This window comes from Sander vitreus, chromosome 2 (genome assembly GCF_031162955.1).
Source record: "Sander vitreus isolate 19-12246 chromosome 2, sanVit1, whole genome shotgun sequence".
NCBI lineage: Eukaryota > Metazoa > Chordata > Actinopteri > Perciformes > Percidae > Sander > Sander vitreus.
In genome coordinates this window covers 8,311,378-8,333,955 of record NC_135856.1, presented here as the reverse complement: position 1 = coordinate 8,333,955, position 22,578 = coordinate 8,311,378, and the positions used below count along the sequence as shown (strand labels likewise).

General features: G+C 39.7%; 2 protein-coding genes across 3 annotated transcripts; both read right to left on the bottom strand.

The window, feature by feature from the left end:
• Positions 1–731: 731 nt before the first annotated feature.
• LOC144534069 (ADP-ribosylation factor-binding protein GGA2-like) lies at positions 732–13,825 on the bottom strand. Its single transcript, XM_078275743.1, has 16 exons — positions 13,661–13,825; positions 12,356–12,440; positions 11,764–11,839; positions 10,910–11,008; positions 10,596–10,719; positions 9,803–9,903; positions 9,108–9,188; positions 8,873–9,010; positions 8,030–8,234; positions 7,738–7,920; positions 7,582–7,649; positions 7,385–7,500; positions 6,327–6,487; positions 6,026–6,195; positions 5,028–5,138; positions 732–2,568 (listed from the first exon to the last, which is right to left on the bottom strand). The coding sequence occupies exons 1-16, from the start codon at positions 13,701–13,703 to the stop codon at positions 2,458–2,460; spliced, it is 1,872 nt and encodes a 623-aa protein (XP_078131869.1). The 5' UTR covers positions 13,704–13,825; the 3' UTR covers positions 732–2,457.
• Positions 13,826–14,440: 615 nt separating this feature from the next.
• ears2 (glutamyl-tRNA synthetase 2, mitochondrial) lies at positions 14,441–22,311 on the bottom strand. 2 transcript variants are annotated; one of them, XM_078275708.1, is made up of 10 exons: positions 21,913–22,311; positions 20,172–20,327; positions 19,830–20,019; positions 19,539–19,689; positions 18,953–19,274; positions 18,665–18,773; positions 17,388–17,559; positions 16,761–16,891; positions 16,539–16,674; positions 14,441–14,744 (listed from the first exon to the last, which is right to left on the bottom strand). In XM_078275708.1, exons 1-10 carry the CDS (start codon positions 22,055–22,057, stop codon positions 14,649–14,651), a joined length of 1,608 nt encoding a protein of 535 aa, XP_078131834.1. In that variant the 5' UTR covers positions 22,058–22,311; the 3' UTR covers positions 14,441–14,648. The 2 variants fall into 2 exon arrangements, with proteins under 2 accessions (XP_078131834.1, XP_078131843.1); XM_078275717.1 differs by having other exon boundaries at positions 17,388–17,538; positions 21,913–22,310.
• Positions 22,312–22,578: the final 267 nt, after the last annotated feature.

Below are 22,578 nucleotides of genomic sequence, written 5' to 3'. Positions count from 1 at the left end.
TCCTGTACTATGTTAAAGCGCTTTGAGTAGTCGTTAAGACTAGAAAAGCGCTATATAAGAACAGTCTATTTACATTTACAGGTGTTGGGATATTTTGATGACCATTTTAACTATTTTATGGACAACAAGGTTAATTGATTGAGAAAATCAATTGATAAAACCGTAAAGCCATAGTTGTCTTAATCATAAAGTATTTTGTCAGCAAATTGCTTTGAATGCCAGCATCTAAAACATGTATATAAAATAAATAAGATGTAGATCTCAAGATTTGTGTTGTAATCTGAAGGGTTTCTCTCTGTCAGGGGAGCGCACCTATGTCCCCACATTTCTAAGACTTTTTTTTCACTGACAATTAGGCCCTATGTCCCCACATTTCTACGATTTTTTTTCAAAATTAGGCCCTATGTTCCCACATTTCCGTTTTCATAAATTTGTATCAGATTTTATCCCCCTTTCTCCCAATTTGGTAGCCAATTACACCCAACCTATTATTCAGTAGCAGACTACAGATAAATGTAACCCTAACCTAGGGCCTAATTTTAAGAAAAATCTTAGAAATGTGGGAACATAGGGCTGTGGGATCATTGGGCTGACCCCCTCTGTCAGAGACTGAAACAGAGTTCCTTCAGATTGAACTTGATATAATGAACTATAATATGACTTAAGGGTAATTATAGTACTATAAGAATTTGTTTGGATTGGGACGATTTGGTGAGACAGAGAATTTGAGCTTTGTTGTGAACTGTTTACATTGTATTTATTGATACCACATGGTAGAGCAACACACTGTTGGACTGACAGACAACAGACGGACAAGAATTCAAAGAAACATTCACATTGGCTTACGTGCAGCCGGTTTTGAACTTTTGTAAATCTGACAGTAATAGATGATTAAGCAGGTTCAGTGGCACTGAAGGTGTTGCTCTGGGCTCAACAGTTTAAAGCTTCACAGTATATCAGGTAACACAGATCTTATTACATTAACAGTGACTTAGAAAGAGTAAACGGTATCAGTCTCCAATCTCCAGTGGCTAAAAGAGCTAAACACACTGAAACTTCAGAAAACAGATTAAGAAATGATCTTCACCACTTTGACAAAACAGAAATCCTATTAAAAAAAACACAAGCAAATTAATGTTAATATGCTTATGTTTTCTTTCTGGTTGCATTATATTCAGTTGGTCAAATAACCTGTATGAGAGGAAGTGAGGACTTTTATTGTGAAAAGAAAATGTTATTCAACAAGATGGTCTATATCCTTCGCGTTCCACTTCCGGGATTGCTCCGGTGCTGCAGGAAATTCCGCCAGATGCATGTATTTTCCGTTTGCTTCCGCTTTCCTTGTGTTGGAATTTTAAATTTGGTGGATTAATGAGGACTATTGTTAACTGCTCCTCAGATCTCTGCAGGGTAAATCCAGACTGCTAGCTAGACTATCTGTTCAATCTGAGTTTTCTCTCGCACGACTATTTTGCAGCGGCTCTGTGCGGAGCTTAGCACCGCCCATGACAATTCTGATTGGTTTGAAGAAATGCCACTAAAATTTACGTAAATTGTTTGTTTTATTTCTGTATTTGTCGGTTGTTTCTTTGTGCCACGTGTGGTCAGGTTAGGAAAAGTGTTGCTTGATTATCTTGTGCTTAATACAGTATATTGGCTGAATGTTTTTGTTTTTTCTAAATGTTTTGTCTCAGTGAAGATCTTTCCTTCATTTGCTTGTTTTAAGTTACAGTTCTTAAAAACACAACTTGCATAAAATGCCACGTCTAAACTATCGTATCATTATGTTTTTAATGAACGTTGCAGTCAAGTACAGAAAGTTACCTGCAAATACAAATCTTTGAAGGTTTCTAACACTTTCATTCCTTAAGACAACCTCATTTCTTAAAATAAATACATTTTAAAACCCATCTTAAAGCACTTTTGGTATTTTGAATGTCACAAATGCACAAAATCAAATAAATACCAATTTTCATGTCCAGACATGTAACCAGCTACGTGTCAGCATATATGGGTACTGTGATGAACTGTATTATCAAACTGCGCTTTAACAACAGGCAGGAGGCCGCAGTCGCAGAAACAGCAGAATATTAAAAAACCTGAATCAGGTACAAATCGGGGATGTACCGAACCCACCTGAACTGTTAACACTTTCATGAGTGAAATAGAGTTTACTCACCTTTTCTAGAGTAATATAAATCTTTCTTTGTTTCATCATTATTGTATCACAGTTGCTGCGATGTTATAAAACAGGAACGGGAAACTCAAAATCTTCTATTTCTGAAAATACAGACTTTTTGATATTTATGTTTCCTTGTTTACCTCATGAGGCCTTGTCACAAGTTTACCACCTTTTTGTTGAGTTTTTCCCTTCTCACTGGGTTTTATTTTACTCTCTCTATATCTTAGGTCCAGAGTTTGTTTTTGTTTTTTATTCCAAGTTTCAGAATTTTTTTTTTAGTGGCAGATCAAAGCGGTCCAGTCAGGAAAGTTGTCAATCTCTCCGGTCTGGTTCAGCTTTTGGTCTCCATGCGTCAGTGTCAACTTGTAGCGTAGACGCACCTTTCGCTAAAGAAACGAAGGAAACATGTCAGATGTACCAAGATGGAGAAAGCAAATGAATGAATAATGGCAATGCAAATGAATACTTCAGTGCTTTGGGTTATCCAATTTATCAATGACTCTGGTTTTACCCAGGTAATTCATCTCAACTGTCTTTGTATTTTATGCAAAGGTTGACATCCATTAACTTTATTTTGGACAGTATTTAATAAGCTGTTAATCTGCATTTTTCATGTCATTCATAGGAATTTTCATAGGAAACATTTCCGTTACATTTTAATACCCAATAAATAATCAGGAATTATTGGAATCAATGTGTCAAAACAAAAACAAAACCCAAGTTACAGCGTCATATATTCAGGTTTTACATCAGGATAAGACTGTTTACACAGGCGACTGTATACTAAGCAGTAAGTGGTAGCACTAAGCAGTAGTGGAAAGTAACTAAGTACAATTTTGAGGTACTTTACTGTCCGCTCTGCTACATTTCAGAGGAAAATATTGTTTTTTCTTCCACTACATCTATTTAATAACATTACAGATTTAGATTTAAGTTCTAGAAAACACATTACTATGTCTTAGTACCAGTTGAAGCAACACTATGTAACTTTTCCCGCTTCGGTCCCCCTACAGGTTGGAAGCGGAATTGTCCATTACATTACATTGTCCAGTTCATTCGAACTACAGAGCCGAGGCGACCCAATCTGGCAAACTTGCACAATGTAATGTAATGGACAATTCCTCTTCCAACCTGTAGGGGGACTGAAGCGGGAAAAGTTACATAGTGTTGCTTTAAAATAAGACTTTTGATCCTCAGAGGTAAATTCACAAGCTACTCAGCCGTATATAAAGTAATAAAATTAGCCCCACCTGTATCAGCTGCAACATTAAAGTGATGAACACAATAATGCATCAAAATTGTAATGGTAAAAGCAGCAATACCACACTGTACCACACCAATGGCGTTTTTCCATTACATGGTACCTGCTCGACTCGCCTCGACTCTACTCTACTCGCCTTTTTTGGTTTTCCACTATGAAAAAAAAGTCCCTGGTACCTGCTAACGGGTACTTTTTTTTAGTATCCCCTCCATCGAGGTTCCAAGCGAGCTGAGGCGATACCAAAAGGTGACGTGAAAACCTGCAGACTACTGATTGGTCAGAGAGAATCGTCACTAATCACTGCCTCATCATTGCTAGCGACAGACGGGGGGTGTCCTGAACAAACCCGCCATTTTTAAATAGTTTAGCCAGCGGTGTTTTTTTTTTGCTGCCTCCAGCTTCTTTTGAAACACAATGTTTCTTCTGGCTGTGGCAACAGCCGCCGAGACACAAAAACAACACACCTTTGACGTTCTGTGTGTGTGTCGCGTTAGGTCACGGCAGTTTCCTGCGGCGTCGCTATGACAACCAGCTACGCTCGCCTCAGGCATGAGGCAAATCTGCAATGGAAAAAGGAGGACGGGGTACCGCGGTTGAGTCGAGCCGAGCCGAGCCGAGTAGAGTCGAGCAGGTAACATGTAATGGAAAAACGCCGTAAAACTCTATTACAAGTCAAAGATCGGAGTACTTTTCCCACCAATGATACAAAGCAGCAGAGTAAAACAACACTGCAACACACTAAATCAAACTGAAATAATAATTATAAACCCAAACACACCGAAATGTAATGATTCTTATTATATTTATATTATCATTATTAGTGCTGTCAAACGATTCAAATATTTAAATCGAGATTAATCACATTAATGTCATAGTTAACTCGCAATTAATTACACATTTTTATCTATTCTAAATGTCCCTTGATTTCTTTTTGTCCCATTATTTTTTCTCATTTTAATGCTCTTATCAACATGGTGGAACAAGTGGATGGGCTTGCTTTGTGCTTTTGTCGCCTGGCTTTGACGAGGGGGCGGAGAATTGGCATCAGCTGTGTGCTTGGCCATCAAGTGGTATTTCAGACTGGACGTGCTGCGATGATAGCTCAGTTCACAACGACAAAACACACAGATCACTTTGGTCTTGTCAACGGAACCATTTGGCAACTTTTTAAAAGTAAACTTTCCATTCAGAATCTTATTCCATCCACTCAAAACGTAACGTTAGCCTTCGACTCTTTGGCCGGCTCGTAAGCCCAAACAAGTGTGTGTGGCGTGCCTGTTTTGTTTCCGGTCTAGTTAGATCTGGTGTGGTGTTGTCTTTTTCTAACGTTACTAGTTGTTGCAACAGCATGTGAAAAAACTACAAAGTTTGCTAGGCCAAAAAGAACGTTAATCTTGCGATAAAAAAATTGACGCCATTAAAATGGGTTTGCGTTAACGCCATTACTAACGTGTTTAACTGACAGCACTAATCATTATATATAGAACTACTAAAGTTCTTCAGTTTGATGTACTATATGTAATGGGTGGTTGGGAATGTGTTCGTGACTGATCAATGTAAATCAACAGCGCTCCTCAAACTCACCTTGTGAGGATTAACCAATAGGAGGACCTGGGAGACGGCGGGCGGAGGCAGGAGAGGGTTGTAAGGAGGTAGGTGTGTCACTGAGGCAGGCTGAAGTTTGACCAACATGGTCTGCAGGAGAGGTAAAAAAACACATTAATGGAAAGTAGGTCGGCACAGGTCAAATTGCTGAATGATGAAAAGGAATGAGCATAAAATGTCAAAACATAGTGTGTATGTTTTATTGTAATATATTGTCTGACAAATCTGAAGTGGCTCCAGGAGGGGGCGCCAGTAACACAATGAACTCATTCACATACTCTGTATAAAAGGAACGTCGACCCATCTGAGCAGCTGCTTGAAACACTGATGTCTACGTGATAAGCTTTAACACAGAGACACTTCTGCTGTTTAGAGCCAAACATTGTACTTGCATGTGAAAACTGATATTGTGATTCTGATACATGTTAAATTGCTTGTTTTGTCCGACCAACAGCTTAAAACCCAAAATGTATTGAATTCATAAGGATATAAAACGCAGAAAAGCAGCACATTATCACATTTAAGAAGCAGGAACCAGAAGATGTTTGACATTTTTGGTTGTTCAACTTAAACATTAATCAGTGGCCCAAGATGGTGCTGCTGATGGCTGCCTTGGTCAGTTGGTGCAATTAGTGTTTTTCTGTAGTATTTCACGTTTTAGTACATTTCTATTTTCTATTTATCATTCTTGACTTCTGCAGTATTTTTTTTCATTATGCAAATTCCTTGTATATTATATAGATAAATAATAAACCTGTTTCTGATAAATCACCAACATTTCAAACATGTTAATCACACATCACAAAGTGCAGTACGAGTTTAGGTTTCCATCCATGTCTCTTATTTTGACAAGGCTTTGAATTGGGAACATCAGTGTACAAGTTCACACTTGTGTGTGTTTAAATCTACACTCATTCACACTTAAAACATTTCTTTTTTATTTTGATACGAGCTTTTTGAATACATCTTTTTTTTACCTTTGGAACAGCAGTTTGAAACAGGAAGTCTTTCACATCGAGGGCAGATGTGTTCACTGTGGAGATGACGACCACAGCGACACCTGGATAACCCGGCGGGGAGTCTTTGGCAAAATGGAGGGCTACGCGGACGCCGCCCTGATCGTACAAAGTGATCGGATCAAGATTACCTACCAAGAACACGCAAACAACAGACATTTAGACAGGATATCGAGTGGATGGATTATAAACACATAACAGAGGAATGACTGTAGCAAAACAGTACTAGGAAAACCAAAGATAACCCAGCATACAAACATACCGGGTTTGATGGTCTCCATTGGAACAAAGATGTTTTTCAGGAGTTGTGGGGTAAACGAGCTCTCCTCTAATTTCACTGGCGATCCCGACACTTCAGTGAGTTGTTTCTGCGACTGGGACGTTGATTCTGACTCTGTAAACTGTTGATGGTAAGGAAGCGACCTGATAGAAAGAAATCAATCAAACAGTCATTTCTAGAAGTAATGAGGACAGTAAATGAAGCCAACGAACATCTCCACACAGTGATAATCTACTTAAAAATGATTTTGCATGTACCCAGAATGCCACAACACATCCTGGACTAGAGCTTCACTAACTTGATAAAAAAAAAATATATATATACAGTATATTTTTTTAACATTAAAGCTGCACTATGAGTTGCTGCATGGTTTCAGCGCAATTTCATTTTTGTCTCAAATCGTAGGCATCTCTCCTTGATCTGCTAGCTGCCGGCCCCCTGAACACACTGTGAAAAAGCCCGGTCTCTGGAGACACAGAGTCAAACACAGGGGTCGAAAACGTCAAACAAACACTAGAGGCACACACATATCTGAGTATCTACAATAAACGTTACTATCTAAGATAACAGTCCATGTCAATACAAGTACTTTTTGAACAGTAAAAAATAACTATCAATATAAACACAAAACAAAACTAAATGAAAAGTGAATTGTGGGTATGATTTATGAATAAAAAGGTAGCGATTTTGTTTTGTTACAGTTCACGGCTCTGCAAAAAACTAAATTGTACATCTGCTAACACACATCAGCGGGCCGATAATATTGGTGTGAGTTCTTCTCCTTTCATATTTATTTATGTCAAGGATTTATGTTATGTTAAATGTTGTATGTGTAAGCATTTACACCCAGAGGATGATCACTATCTATCTTCCTTCTAACAAAATCATTAGAAATATTAAAAATAGTGATTATTCCCTGGCATATTATAACCGATATAAAAACCCTTTTTAAACCAGTGGTTTCTGTTATTACTAAATATATACATGCACCACATCCAAAACATTGTCTACAGTGGTTTCTTTCTTTTCTCCGTCCTTACCAGATGTTCGTCCCATTTGATGTGGTACTGCTCCCTCCACATCCACGGGCTCTCAACACAACACCTCTCCCTCCATTCTGCTCAGCATTCTTCTTCGTCTGAACCTCTCCATTAAGCTGACGGAAAGGATAAACTGTGTTAAATTATTGATTAAAAAAAATCCCATTCAAATCTTTACCATTACATCCGAGCCCCACCTGCAGCAGTTCTTCATAATAGGACCTTGAAGTCTCTTGAGTCTGTTTTGAGACCAGATTATCTAACTCTGCAATCACAGGAAACAACATCATCACATTATGACTCATCACTCTCTGAAAGAACAAACTAGAAATAGGCACAAATGCAGGGCCTACCTAGTTCATTTAAGTCCTGTTCAGCCACTGAGTGGAAGGTACTTTCCAGAAGAGAGGAGAACATGGGTGAAAAGGATTCAAAGGATGGTGGAGAATCAGCATTTTTTCTGCACGTCTGTGGAGAGTCCAGTGCCGACAGGTCGATGAGGTGGTAGCTTTTAATCTCTCTGGGACTCTCTGGAGCTGGAGGAACAAGAAGAAACAGGATCAAATACAAGCAGAACAGAGTAGAGCCAAACACAAAGTCAAGGTGTTTTCCACAGGGGCTACTTTAAGGAAAAATTAGGCCTACCATTATTTTTATTCTCCTCGCTTCTACTTCTTTCCCTTTCCCCGTTACACTCTCTCTTCCCCACTTGGTCTTTGTAGGCATTTACTACAAGCGTAAGCTCGTCGTTAGCTGCCAGGATCTGTGTCAGAGCTACGTCGTCGTCCATCGTGTCGCTGGCCAGGCGGAACAAGCTGGGCCTCAGCCGATCACAGCGCTCATACAGGGCCTGCAGCAGGGAAGAGAGAAAGACCAAATGTTGAGTTACACTATATTTTTTATTAAACATGTAGGTTACATATGACTGCATTTACAATATTTAAATGTGAAGCAGGTCCTAACTGCACTTTTTGACCTGAAAGTCAACAAATTGGTGTTTGCTGACAAATTAGCCAGTAGAGGCAATAGAGGGACAACAATCCCAGGACTTCCACTGGCCTGGCCTTCATCAGCCCTGAACTAGTCTCGCATTGCCAGACCTATCTCCACAGCGCTGCGGAGGAAGACATTTCTTTAAACCAATCACAATCGTCTCGGGCGGCGCTAAGCGCCAAACGCAGCAACGGTGTCTCTGCAAAATAGCTTCGGGAAGTAACTTGTTTTGGGGGAACATTTTCACATAGGGAGGCGAGCTCTGGAATTAAAATGGCTGTTGTGTGTGTGTGATGAGAATTTTACTCAAAAAAAGGAAGATAAATATAATTTGATTGTTGGTTCTAGCTTGGAGGATGTTTCCCGAATCGAACGGAGTTTTGAATGACATCCGGCGGAACCTCCGCGGCACCGGAACAACCCCATGTATGAAACATTGTTGATATAGACTAGCCCAGAAAAGGTCCTTGATTGTTTTTATAATGTCAAACGTACTTTTACGTCATCACTGGGCTGTAACGAGTTTCCAGTGATGGTGTGCTGGCGCAGTAGCTCTCTGAGCCGTTTGGTGCTGCTCTCTACTTCCTCCAGAGTAGATTCACGCTTTGAAACTTTCTCTGCCTTCTCCTGCTCCTAAAACCAAAAAAACATAAACAAATGAATATTAAACTCAATTACAAATGCATGCATCGAAAACATGACCACCACCACCACCAGCAGCACTGCTCACCTCTTTGATGGTGCTTTTAATGAGTCTGTTGGCAGCTTCCAGGTCTTCAGGGAGAGCACTTTTTAATAATCTGGCTAAAAGCTGATGATACAGAAATGCATCTTTAGCGGGATGAAATATGTCACATTATACATTATTGTCTCCTTAGGGAAATTTGCTTTAGACTCCAACTGCACACATAAATAATGCCTTAAAAAGGTACACAGTCTCAGGAGACAACACAGGGGTCGTAAACGTCAAACAAACATTAGAGGCACAGGCTGTGCACCAAAATAAAACAAACCACTCCAGCCAATCACAGACAAGATGGTTGGGGGAGGGGGTGGGGGTTAGTGACAGTTAGTCAGTTAGTCATGACAGTTACCGAAACATGGGGGGAGGGGCGAGCTTGCTCTGTTTGACATTTACTTGGAACGTCAACAGAAGTGACCATGCAGGAACGCATTGTGCACCTTTAACTGTTATACACAAAACAATACAGCACCAGTAGCATTTACAACAAGAAATTGCAAGTAGGCCTATTGCACACATGCTGTGGTAAAAACATATTGTAGTAACACATATTTCCCACACACCCCCAGTAAAACCCCATGAAACTATTGCCTCAAGCAGTATTGTTTAAATGTTAGCAGATATTAATTACACACACACACACACACACACACACACACACACACACACACACACACACACACCTTGGCCTTGTCCTCCTGGTCAAAAACAGATTCTGTGGTTCTTTGCGTTGGAGGTGCCATTATAACAGTGTCTGGTAGTATGGGATCCTTTTTCACAATACCTAAATTAACAAAAAGAAAGGGAAGGGGACAAATTACAATATATAATCACACTTTTATATTAGGGGTGTCACTATTTTAAATTGAAAAATGTATCGTAATGAGCAGTTGATTTTTAAAACAAATGCAGGATCAGTGAATCCACCAGTGTTTTTTTCTCTCTCCATCCACGCCTACCTGCGCACGTCAGACAAAAATAACAACAGATACAGCTTAGTTCACCGGGTGGTAGAATGGAGCTAAAGACACAGGGTAACATTAGATTAGCGGAAACCTGCAGATTGACTTTCCCCGACACCATGACCACTGCCGGAGTCGGAGATGATGGAGAAACAACAGCACTGGAAAACCCTCCTGCTTCCCTGAAAACACTGGTGTGGCAACATGTTCCCTTCCCAGAGTGAGTTATGTAAACAAACAACCAAGGGAAAGCATGTGGGCTCCCACGGGACTACATGGTGCATTCATGTGCACCTCGTTAAACATGGTGCATTCAACTGCACTTGTTGCAAAGTACCCTTCTTTCATTTAGTGGCTCTTATTGTGGCATTGCTATTACTATTGGAAAAAAAAAGTTTAGTAACTGAATCGTGACACCCCTATTTTATATATCTGTAAACTCCTAATATATCGTGAATAATTACAGTGTTGCTCAGGCGTGTCTCAAGACTAAGAGTGTATGCTGCATCCAGACCTTGTTTCTTGAGCATGCAGTAAGCTTCCTGAATCTTAGGTTCTTCTTTAAGCCAAAGAGTCCAGCCGTAGAGGACCTCCGTCACTCGGTCCTTAACTTTCTGTGGAGTCCACGCGCCAAAGTACTGTTCAGAAAAGATCAATCAGGTCAGTCATATCAGTGTCAATCCTCAGACACTCCTAGATTTGATTTGCCAATTTACTCAGAAAAGACACAATTCGTTACATTCGAGTTAAGATTTTATAATGACAGCAATAAAACGGGATTGGTACATGCAAAAATAGGGAACTAAGGACACCGGTCTCTATGATTACCTTTGGTGTTAAAAGTTTGATGAGCTCATTGAGAAAGCGAAACTTGGCCACCTCGCTGTGGAAACTCTTTCCACAGTTGTTCATACATGCCTCGAGAACCTGGAAAGCACCAAATCAGTATAAATGATTATCAACAAAAAAAATGTTCAACAAGAAAAAAGTATTTTGTTCTTTCACAACACAAAAGAGAGAGAGAACAGATTTGTCACTGCATGTTTCGTGGTTAACCACCTTTAAATGTCACGCCATGAGGCACGTGACCCTTCTAGAAGATCCCTTTAAATACCCTATCACCTTTTTAAGTGTTTTATTCACACCAGTGGTCCCCTTGTGCCTGTGGCCCTCACAGCACCCATCCCGGGCGTTGCGTTTTAACCCAAACTTAACCCTTAATGTATGGATGACAAACCGTGTGCTGTCACAGCAGACAGTAAGTCAAATGTAGATGAAACTCCTCATGTAACTTGTGCCATGTGATGAAAGTTAGTCCCAGATATTTTTCACAGGGCCGCCCTCCCCCTGGGGTTAAAGAATTGAGACTTTCGTTTTTTTAATGAATGGTCTGTACCGTTATCATGCTATGATAAATGCGGAGTATAACGCATGAGAAAAGGCATTAAATATAAAACATAAACAGGCACACACATGCACACACACCGAGATAGGGAGATATTGCTTCTTCTCACAACTGACTTGTTAAAAAGGAAGAAAAAAATAACATCTAAAATTAAAAAATAAGTTGCTTGTTGCTTCTGGGAACTTCACAGATGAATATGATTTCACAGCAGATAAAAAATAAACTGTGCATCATCTTTGTATTATATGTAGAGATGAAAAACCCTAACAAGACTTACAGTGAGAGCCTGCAGAGCCTGTTTCTCCTGTGGCGACTGGATTTTATGGGCAAGAAGGCGAATGGCTACCTGTGGGCTGAAAGCAGAAAATTAAGATTTAACTCACATTAAAATGCCTGAGTAGACCGTGAGCAAAGGACATGTTATGCCAACATTTAAAGAAGTACTATTCACACACACATTGCCATGCTCGAGTAAAGCTGACAGAAATGGATGAAAACGTAACACTTTTACGTTCCCATCCATACTCGCTTTGAATTTACATTACATTTAGACATTAAAACACTTGTTAATATTGAAAAGAAAAAAAGGGTCAAAAGGGAAAGGGGGCTGCAGAGTTCTTCTTCCGTCTTGCATGATAGTATAACTGAGAAGCTCTGACCACAACATGGATGTGAAGCAACTCTCTCTCTGAAACACCACAACTGTGTTAAAATAACTTCTAGAAGCATGCAGCCTCCCCTAAAAACTTCAGCTCAGGTTTAAAGCATGAGTATGATCTGACTGAGACCCCATGCAGGGTTGTGTGCAGGCACATAAAGTAGATTGAAAAAAAAGGAAACATTTTGATGAGGTGCTCTGTTTAGTTTACCCATCAGTCTCTTGGTTGACAAGCTGGTAGAAGCTCTGGATGCAGTCCCATCTGTCCTCCTGATTGTTTGGGTCTGTGGCCTGGTCTGAAACAAGTTCACCAGAGAAACGCGTTAAACATCCGAAAAATATTTTCATAATGTGCCACAATTAGATAAAATACATGCAAGAAACTAAACAACTTATTGAAGTGGAAATAAAAGATAGACCCACACAGAAAAACAGGTAAACACTTCCTATGTTGTACTGAGTATACTTGTAAGATGTGGAATATGTGGAGTATTTTGAGTAATTGATTAATCAAGAAAATGTGGGAAATGCCTATCCTAACTTGTTTTGTTCAGCCAATGGTCCAAACACCAGAAATGTTTGCATTTTTGCTTAATTAACGACTTAAATGATAGTCGATTATGAAAATTGTTGTTGATTCATGTTCTGTCAATCTCCTAATTGATTAATCAACCAATCACTTTAGCAGTGAAGCAGTATACTTTTACTACTATGTTAATTACTGAAGATTTAGATGTTGCATTGAACATGATAAACTCATTTAATATTGCTGTTTAGGATAAACAAATACATGCATTTCCAACGGTGTGCCACTTTGAAAACAAGCATTTTGACATAATTTACCGAGGCCAAGAGCCTGACGATTTTTCATCCTTCCAACAACTATGAAACTTGAATTTTCTGAAGGGACATTTGGATATGAGGCTTTCACAAGGAAGTCAATAACTGTAGCACTGGTAGTTTAAACTAAACAGACCAATATTCATAATACTTTTCATATTTAGGTACATTTTGCTGCTTGTTTACTTTTCAGTATATGTTCAAATGCAGGTCTTCAACTTAGCAGTGCATTTCCATCGTAATATTGCCACTTTAACATCTGAAAACTTTATCCAGCAACTAAAGAAAATATACAAAATGTTCTGCCACGGTGCGCGTGCACAGCAGGAGCGCAGACACAACACACCGTTCGCCAGGCACGCGCACGGCCTGATTAACTTCCTGTTCCAACCAAGTGATACTTTCTGCACAATACCAAACATGTTTCATTAAAGTTAAAATAAATTGACACATTCAGAAATTAAACGCAAATATAACGTTTTATTACTGTAATGAAGTCCAACTGACGGTACGAGCCGACCGTTAATGCGACGTTAGCAAACAACGCAGCGCCAGTTATAGCTCAGATCTACGGTTCATGTGATGAGATACCTACCTAGCTCCGTTAGCGTTATGTCGGATCTAAAAGTATGCAGCTAAAACAACACAACGCACGTTTCTATCTCCGTTTACTTACTAAGCCACGAGTCTAGAGTTGCCTGCCTGTCACTGGTCGCCATTGCCGTCCGTCTCCTGCAGGTCCAGAGATGTTTAATAGCTGATTTTTGTGTGTCTTTCCTGGGGAAGCGCGGAGTTGTCAAACTGCTGTCTGTGGCGGCATGTGACACTCACGCCCAGTCAGTCACACTCCTGACACACCAGCCAAATTATACTACACACCCCCTCCCCTCACTCCATATATCAGCACTACACTAGGTAACAGTGGTGGAAAGTAACTAAGTGCATTTACTCAAGTAATGTATGTGCAATGTTGTAGGTACTTTTACTTTCCTTAAGTATTTCAATTTTATGCTACTTTCTACTTTTACTCTACTACATTTATCTGACAGCTGGATATAGTTTACAGATTAAGATTTTACAAAAAAAACGAGATTAATTTATAATCAATTTGTGGGGTGATTTTGTGGAATGGGTAAGAAATCAAACAAAGTAAAAAATAGCAGACATATATAAATAATAATACATTTTGGTAATTTGTTTACATGCTGTCTTTGACAAGAAACAATCTTAAAAGATACAAATCTAACTACAGTGAATTTCTTCTCTCAACCAGTAATAACTACTTCTTCTGAATGTGCAACACATCTGTCTGTTGTAGTTCATTATAAAAACGATTTTCAGGAGAAAGCACAACATTTGCATAAAAAAATACCACGGTACTTCCCATCCTTGGCTGAGTGCATCACCTGGTTATGAAAGTCTAACAAAACTAAATAAAACAGACCACATGAGAAAATTCAGTTTTCATTATTTTATAAAATATTTATAATAATTCAAGTAGTATTCAAGATAACTTATATCAGTGAGTTGCAGTTCATTTTAAATGTGTCCCAGTTAGCTTTGGCAGAATCACTGGGTGGTTGCACGTAACTCTTAACATACAGGCCATGTCTTTAACAGCAGCACATCATCAGGTGTCTGTGAGGTTACAGGCTGTCCAGTCTTTAACTAGTCTCTGAAAGCAGCAGAAGTTTCTGGAATCGATGGCTGATCTCTGCGGGCCCCAAAGACACCATCATCTCAGCTACACTGGGCCCTTGCTGCAGAACAACAGATCAGGGGTCAGTGAAGTAATGCAATCACATCACACAGTATGAAGACAGACTGTAACCTCTGGGGAACGCAATCAGAATCTACTTCCTCTTTCCATATTCCCTCTAAATATCTGCAGGGCTACTGTGGTCAGTGAGTCACTGTAGGATAGCTGAAGCTTAAGTCATTACGATCATCTTAAATGTGCCATTTTAAAGCTTTGCTTAGTCATGCCATGGACAGAAAAAAGGGACTCATGCAACTGTTACAGTCCAGCAAATGATTACTGAGTCTTATTATTATTACAGCCAAAATGATTGGATTTGCTGAGGTTGAGTTTGAAAAAACAATTGCAGAAATGAAAATGGTAAATAAGCTATAAAAAATGATTTAAGGGTGTTATCAGTTCCTCTGAGATTTAAAATGATCTTAAAATATTACAATGCAGGTGGTGTTCTTGATGGTAGACAAAACAATATACACTCACTGGCCAATTCATTAAGTACACTTGTACAATCTATTGGGATCCAAAACAACAGCTCTGCTATAAATTCTGCCTTTATAAAGTTCAGTTTTGATTGAGGCTGTCAGAGAGGTATTAATCAAACTAAACGTTTGTTATTGAGGTTGTAGTTTGCAACAGTGTTGAGCTAGGCTGCCCTACATTGAGAGGTGGTTCTTATGTTTTGGCGACTCCATTTACATACATGAGAGGGGCAGAATATTACACTAGACACTCCAGTTCAACACCACCGCCCACTACGACCTCAATAATACAAATAAAGTAGAATTACCTTTCTGACAGTCGACAAAAACTGAAAAATGATAAGCTTTGTAAAAGTAGAATTCATGGCAGAGCTGTTGTACTGGATTGCATCACCTGTAGATGTGTACCTAATAAAGTGGCAGGTTAGTGTATATGCAAACATAAGGCTCAGAAAAACAAACATGTCTTGGATTTTTTTATAGTGTGATTTGATTTGGGTCCTTACAGTAGTTCTGGATTGAAGTGTCCATCTATCTGATGCTGGAAAAGTATGAGTGACTTATTTCATATGCGTTCTTTAATCCTGACATTCATATGAAGATAATGCGGACATAACTTTCAGCTCTTGTGATTAATGGGACTGGATGCATTTTATAGAAATACAGTTGAGGTAGAGTTTCTTGCAGCTTTTCATTGCAGAGCCGATTACATGACTTTTTATATGAAATGTCTGTACCAAACACATTTTTTAGGCATAATTCCCTATTCCGGCACAGAATCCGCACTCAAGCTTGCTTGTAGTCTTCAGCAACAGACATGACTCAAGTGACATCACTTGGTCAATTATTAGATTTGGTGCAGCTCCCTCTGAAGCCACAAAAAGTTCTGCACAACTTTTGTTTTCTCCACATATGCTGGAGTTCCCCTTAAAATAAAAACCTGGAAAAGAAAAAAGGCAAAAGTGCTATTTTATGTTTGAGTGAGGCCATTGCTAGGACCATCTAAAATATTCACAAAAGCTCAGATGCCAACAACATTTGTCAGACGTAGCTTAGCAGGTTTACACATCATACATTTGTTTATTTTGAAAGTTATCGAAGCATGTAGAAAAAAGCCTTTGGAGTGTTTTTACCAGGAAATGTTGAAGGCAAATGGCTCAGTCGGTCGCACATAGCTGGTGATGTGCACTGGGTTAAAGTTAGTTTGAAGTTAAGTTCAACAGTTACTACCTCTGCTAAACCAATTACAGACAGAACACGCTAAATGATATGTATTACTATCAGTAAATACAATGAACCAGTATGTCTTCAGGTACCTGCAGACCACTGAGAGCCAGACGTAGCAGCTTCATCACTTCTCTGTGTTTGGTGGCTTTAGTTTGCTTAGCAAGAGTCTTCAGATCTTTACTGAGTCGATCCACAGCCAGCTCCTCACCTCGCTCAGCTATTAATCTGCAATGCACAGATAAAAATGTTCATATTCCTGTATTGTAAGGAATAGTGAAACATGCAGTTGGGGAGTCATCAAAACGACATACTTGAGCATCAATGAAGCAATGTGCTGGGCCTCTGCAGTGAGTGCTGCCACCTGCTGGCTGGAGACGGAAGGACGAACCCACAGATAGGAGTAAGCAGGACTCACAAGCTCCGTAAGGGAGGATATGTGACCCTGTAGAGAGGGGAAGAGAATAGTGTCAGTATTGCTGGAGAGACACAGGAGCAGTATTGACAAATAAAGACTAGAAGCCACAGGCTCTGCAACAGACTTTGCTCAACTTTTCAGTTTAGGCTCACAATGCTTACAGTTACCAAATAAGATAAGATAGACTTTATTAATCCCACACTGGGGAAATTCCTGTGCTACAGCAGTTCAAAAGAAAAAAAGGTACACACATCAGAATAACACAAATACACATTAAGTAGACATAGCAGAAAAAATATACATAAAGTATAAGAAATAGAAAAAATAGAATTAGTTAAAATAATAATAATAATACAAATATTTACACAATAAACACCCTTACATAAACAGACAGTATATAAACACAGATAATGCATGCCAACAAACTTTAAGCATCTAAACATTTAGCATGTTGAAAATATGAACAAACGCATGGTAACATGGGTAACATAATACACGTTCGTAAGTATGCTGGTATGGTTACCTTACGAAGATGTAGCACCCGCCTGATATAATCCTCATGTAGTACTTCTTCCTGGATCTCTGCTGTACAGGCCTGCTGGATCTGGGCCTGAAGATCTTTTATAAGCAAATGACACTGCTCCTCATCTTCAATACGGTGTTGCAGGTGAATTCTGCCACAACCAGAGAGATTACTGATATATCAACTATGAAGAAAAGTCAAAAAATAATAGCCATGGTAGCAGCCCTATGAAGGCTGTACATTCCATACCAGAATAAACCACTGTAAGAAGGATGAAAAAAAGAAGAGACAACATTGCTGTTTTAGTTTGTTGCCACAATCAAGTAAGAAATGTAAAGTTTGGCCCAAGAGTGGAAGCAGAGGAAGGCCATAATGATACTGAAGGGTTTATCGTCTGTACAAAAGGATAATTTAAGGATATATTATTTAAAAGGAAACATCTTGGGAAATTCACTTATTTGCTTTTTTGCAGAGTTAGATAAGAAAATTGATACCACTCTTCTATTTGTTTGGCAAATATAAAGCTACAGCCAGCAGCCAATTAATTCAACTTTATTTCAGATTCACAAAAGGGTCCATAGCAAAAAGGAGAAGAAATACAATTTGTGGTTTTGGGGGGTTTTGTGCTGGTCTGGAGTATTTCTTGGCTGGCGCAATAACTTCCTGAAGTCTGTTGGAGACAACCTCAAGAGGATTACAAGACTCCAGGAAGTCTCTCTGCTGGCCAAAAAGGTTCACCCTGTACATCCAAAATGTGTTGTTTTTACAAGTTTTACTGATTAAACAAACAACACGTAAAATGTTAGTTAGAGAGCTCTAAAAGCTGCTGGTAGGCAGATGTTGTCCCTTTTGGACAGAGCCAAGCTAGACTGTAGCATCATATTTACCTTATATCTAACTTTCAGCAAGAAAGTGAATAAGCCTATTTCCCACAATGTCAAACTGCTCCTTTGAGTTCAATGTAGAGCTGAGATTTATGGGAAACGTCCGGGGGGGGGGGGGATCAATAATCATTACAACTCATCCTATGAGAAGAATGTCTATATTTAATGGGGATTCATTGAACATAACTGTCAGGATATTTCACTGCTGGCCCAACAGACTGACAGACACCACCATACCCCCAGAGCAACACAGCTAGGGTGGCCGAAAAAGTCCAATTTATCCTTTCAAAGCCACTGAAATGCTCAGAAATAGGGGAGCAGTGTGTCCTGTTATTATGAGAAGCATGGCAATATAGAACAAGATAGACAAAGACACGGACAGCTCTGACTTACCTGTTGAACTCTGGTAGTTTGTCCAGGTCTAACAGAGCAGAATGTGTTGTGATCTTTGAGGGATTAAACTCAGAGATCAGTTCATCTATCCTCCGCCCAATTCGATTGGCTGTAAAGCAACACAAGTAAACTAGAAGCAGGTAATCATTACATGAATCCTTTCTGAACAGCAGCACATGATTTTAATGTTTTAAAAAAAAAAGTTTCCTAACTAATGCGTGCAATTAAATGCAGTTCCTCATTTTTTCCCCCCTTTCTTCCCTCTCTCATAACGCCTCCATTACTTACTGTTGAATCCAGACCCACAGTGGGTTGTGATATCCAGCAGAGCCTCCGGTAGAACTCCGTCTCTCTTGTAGCTCTGAATGAATATATCCCCCTGCCTCTTGGACAGTTTACTGCCATCTTTGTTCATCAGGAGCGGCAGATGTCCGAAGGTGGGCGGCTGCCATCCGAGAGCACGGTACATGAGGAGATGTTTGGAGGTGGAGATGAGCCACTCAGACCCGCGCAGCACATGGCTGATCCTCATGTAATGATCATCTACTATGTTAGCAAGGTGATAGGTGGGAAAACCATCCGCTTTTATCACTACAGGGTCCCCCTCCACCTAAAAAAAAAAAAAAAAAAAGGAGGACAGAGGGTATGAAATTAAAATGCAAAAGTTACTCTGTCAATTCCCACAGATATCTGACTGAATCAAATTCAAATCAAATGAGTACATTTAAAGCAGAAATGCATAAGAACAACCTTTGGCTCGCTGAGAAACGGGAGAATTGATGGTCCTCACAACTAAAACTATGTGTGACTCTATCATCATCATCATCATCTACATCACTTAGTGTAAACCCCACTGAAGCGCCACAAATCTGACCTGGGCCACCTCGTGATAATTCCGTCCAAAGATCAGATCCTGAAAAGGCTCGACACCTGCTTCCAGACGAAACCTGATCACATGTGGCACTCCCTGAGCCAGTTTCTCCTGGACCTGCTCAGCCCGAAGGTGACGACACCTGTTATCATACCTGGGCGAAGAGAGAGAAGGACAGCCTATGTCTTGAATCCACCAAAAACATCCTGAAGTCTGGTTGTATGCCAGCTAAGTCTGCGAGAACGTGATTAGGGGAAACCGTAAATTGTGTGTGCATTCATGTTATCTTGTCACCTTGGTGTCTGTCCGGTCCTTAAGGCCTCTTTTTTGAGCAGGCCGAGTCTCTGAGAGCTGCAGAAACAGTAGTAGGCATGATTACTTTCGAGAAGCTGCTGGGCTGTCTGATTGTAGAGGTCCAGTCTCTGAGACTGCAAGTATGGACCCATCAAGCCCCCTCGACGAGGACTCTCATCTGGGGGTACACCTGGGGGTGAAAGTGCGCACAGGTACAATGCCAATAATGTATGTAAATGGTGACATAAGATTTTATTCAGCAACTTTGTGCTGACAAGATTGATCCATGAACCAAATAACCGTGATGGATGACATGAGTTTAACATTAACAGTGTATCCTACCGGCCCACTCCAGCATGTCTTCTATGGACTCTGCAGCTCCTGGTACCAGCCTGCTCTGATCAGTGTCCTCCAGTCGCAGGACGAACGAGCCTCCATACTTCTTGGCAAAGATGTAATTGTAGAGAGCGGTTCGGAGGCCTCCGAGGTGTAAGAATCCTGCAGCACAGAATAATATATCGTTTGAACATCAGACTGACGAAAAAATCTAAAGACAGTTGAGATGCAGGACAGAGCATATCAATATAGAAAAACACTTTAACATGAACTGAAAAGGCCCCTTTTCACAACAGACATATTGACTTGTCACCTTAGGAAAAGCAACAGGTGTTACTAATATCATTAATGATGGCTCTGTAGTATTTAAGTACCACAGTAATTCATGACTGTGTGACAGTGAGCCAGCATGAACAATACCAGGACTCTGAAACTGAAGCAGCTAAATGGAATTCAGCCATCCTGTACTTAATTGTTTATACCTGTGCTTTTCCTCCTGTGACGAGTCAAAATGCCTTTCATGAAAAAGCTATGTTTTATAAATCCTGCAGCCACATCCACTCAATGTGCTTTACAATCCAGGCACTGACTTTAAGGCTGCATGTTGAAGGAGGGTCTCTGAATTGTGTGGACTAAACTTTTTTTAATCCTCCTGTACATTCATAGTGGCAATATATAAAGTCCATGTTGTACACAAGGCGTTTGAAACAAAGGTGTGAAATTAAATTAAATCTGAAGAAAACTGCTGCAATAAAAGTTTTTTTTTTTTTTTAAATGGACATGGACTGGTGTGTGCTATTGAGGACAAACTTGAGCAATCAGGGAGGGACACAGCAATTTGACTGGAAGTTGGCTGAGCAAACTCAAGCTTTATAACCAAAGACAGACTTTAGACAGCGGACTGCGCTTCAAAAGAAAGTTGGCAACAAATAAATTCAGCATGTAGGTAATGGTCAATTGGTCTAATCTTGCTTGAAATATGACTTAGTAAAATATAAACTGGATCACTGTATGCTGCACTGTATCAGAGAAGCTCCCAAACCTATATTTTCAAACATAAACCTATAATTATTCGTCAGAAAATAACAAAAAAATTAAAATAAAGTGTGTTTGATTTGTTGATCTCGGATGGAAAAATGGTGCCGTGTTAATAAAGGACACTGCAGGGGATATATAACAGAAGTAATATATCAGCCTAAAAATCCTCCCATGTTTCCTTTTAGCTCTGAACTGAAAATAAACACACAGCGCCACCAAGTGGACAAACACAGACGTTTATTACATCTAACGTTACGTTGATAATAAACATAGTAAATGCAGTTACAGTTATTGTACATAGATTTTCGTCTGAATGCTGAAATAGACTGTTCCTAAATCCTGTGTAACGTTACAGTGGCTAGACTTAGACATAATCTAAAATTTCCTTCGGGATGGATGGATGGATGGATAAAGAAAGAAAGAAAGAAAGAAAGAAAGAAAGAAAGAAAGAAGTAAGTAAGTAAGTATCTATCTATCTATCTATCTATCTATCTATCTAATCATCGTGTGTGTGTGTGTGTGTGTGTGTGTGTGTGTGTGTGTGTGTGTGTGTTTTATTGATGTCTGATGGAAAATGGTGCTGTTGCAGTGTAAACAGAGGACACTGCAAGGGGGATATAGAACGTTAGAGTCCACAGTTGCTAGCTTTACCTCTAGATAACCTTACAGGACATTTTAACACTATAGGCATTTAGGTTGAGGACCTTACCTGTCGGACTGGGTGCAAACCTGACCCTCACGTCACCCTGAACTGTGGAGCAGCATCTTGTAACGGCGGGGTTCAGCAGGAGTTTAACCCGTCTGTTTCTGACCGCTGTCAGACACTGAAAACATCTCTGAGTCAACGGCATCATATTAAGTTTTACATTCGCTTAGCTAACGTTAGTTAGCTGGGTAACTTAACGTTAGCAGTCTAGCTTCATAAATGTCTACGACAGTTACTGAAAGTCCATTTTCGAAAAACAGACAAGTAAGACAATTACAAAAAACGTTAAAAGGTGTCCCTCACATTACTTTACAGTCTATGGTTAGAAAGCGTTTATTTGGGTCAATTCATACTATAGTCAATTTTGTTCTTCCTCGAAACAGTACCGGAAGACGACTTGGGCATCTTCAAAGCGCATACTGCCACCCAGCGGAGGCGAGGTTTTGTTCCACTACTTGGTACAATTTAGGTAGGCTACTTGTACTTTACTTTAGTATTCCCATTGAATGCTACTTTATACTTCTACTCCACTACATCTCAGGGTACAATAACAAATACTCATTCTGCAACCATTAGGGTATGTCTTTGGAAAAAGGAGAATCAATAATGACCGATCCTGCAGAGTGTTAGCCGATGACGAAATGAAACGAGCAACCAGAGTAGTAGTAG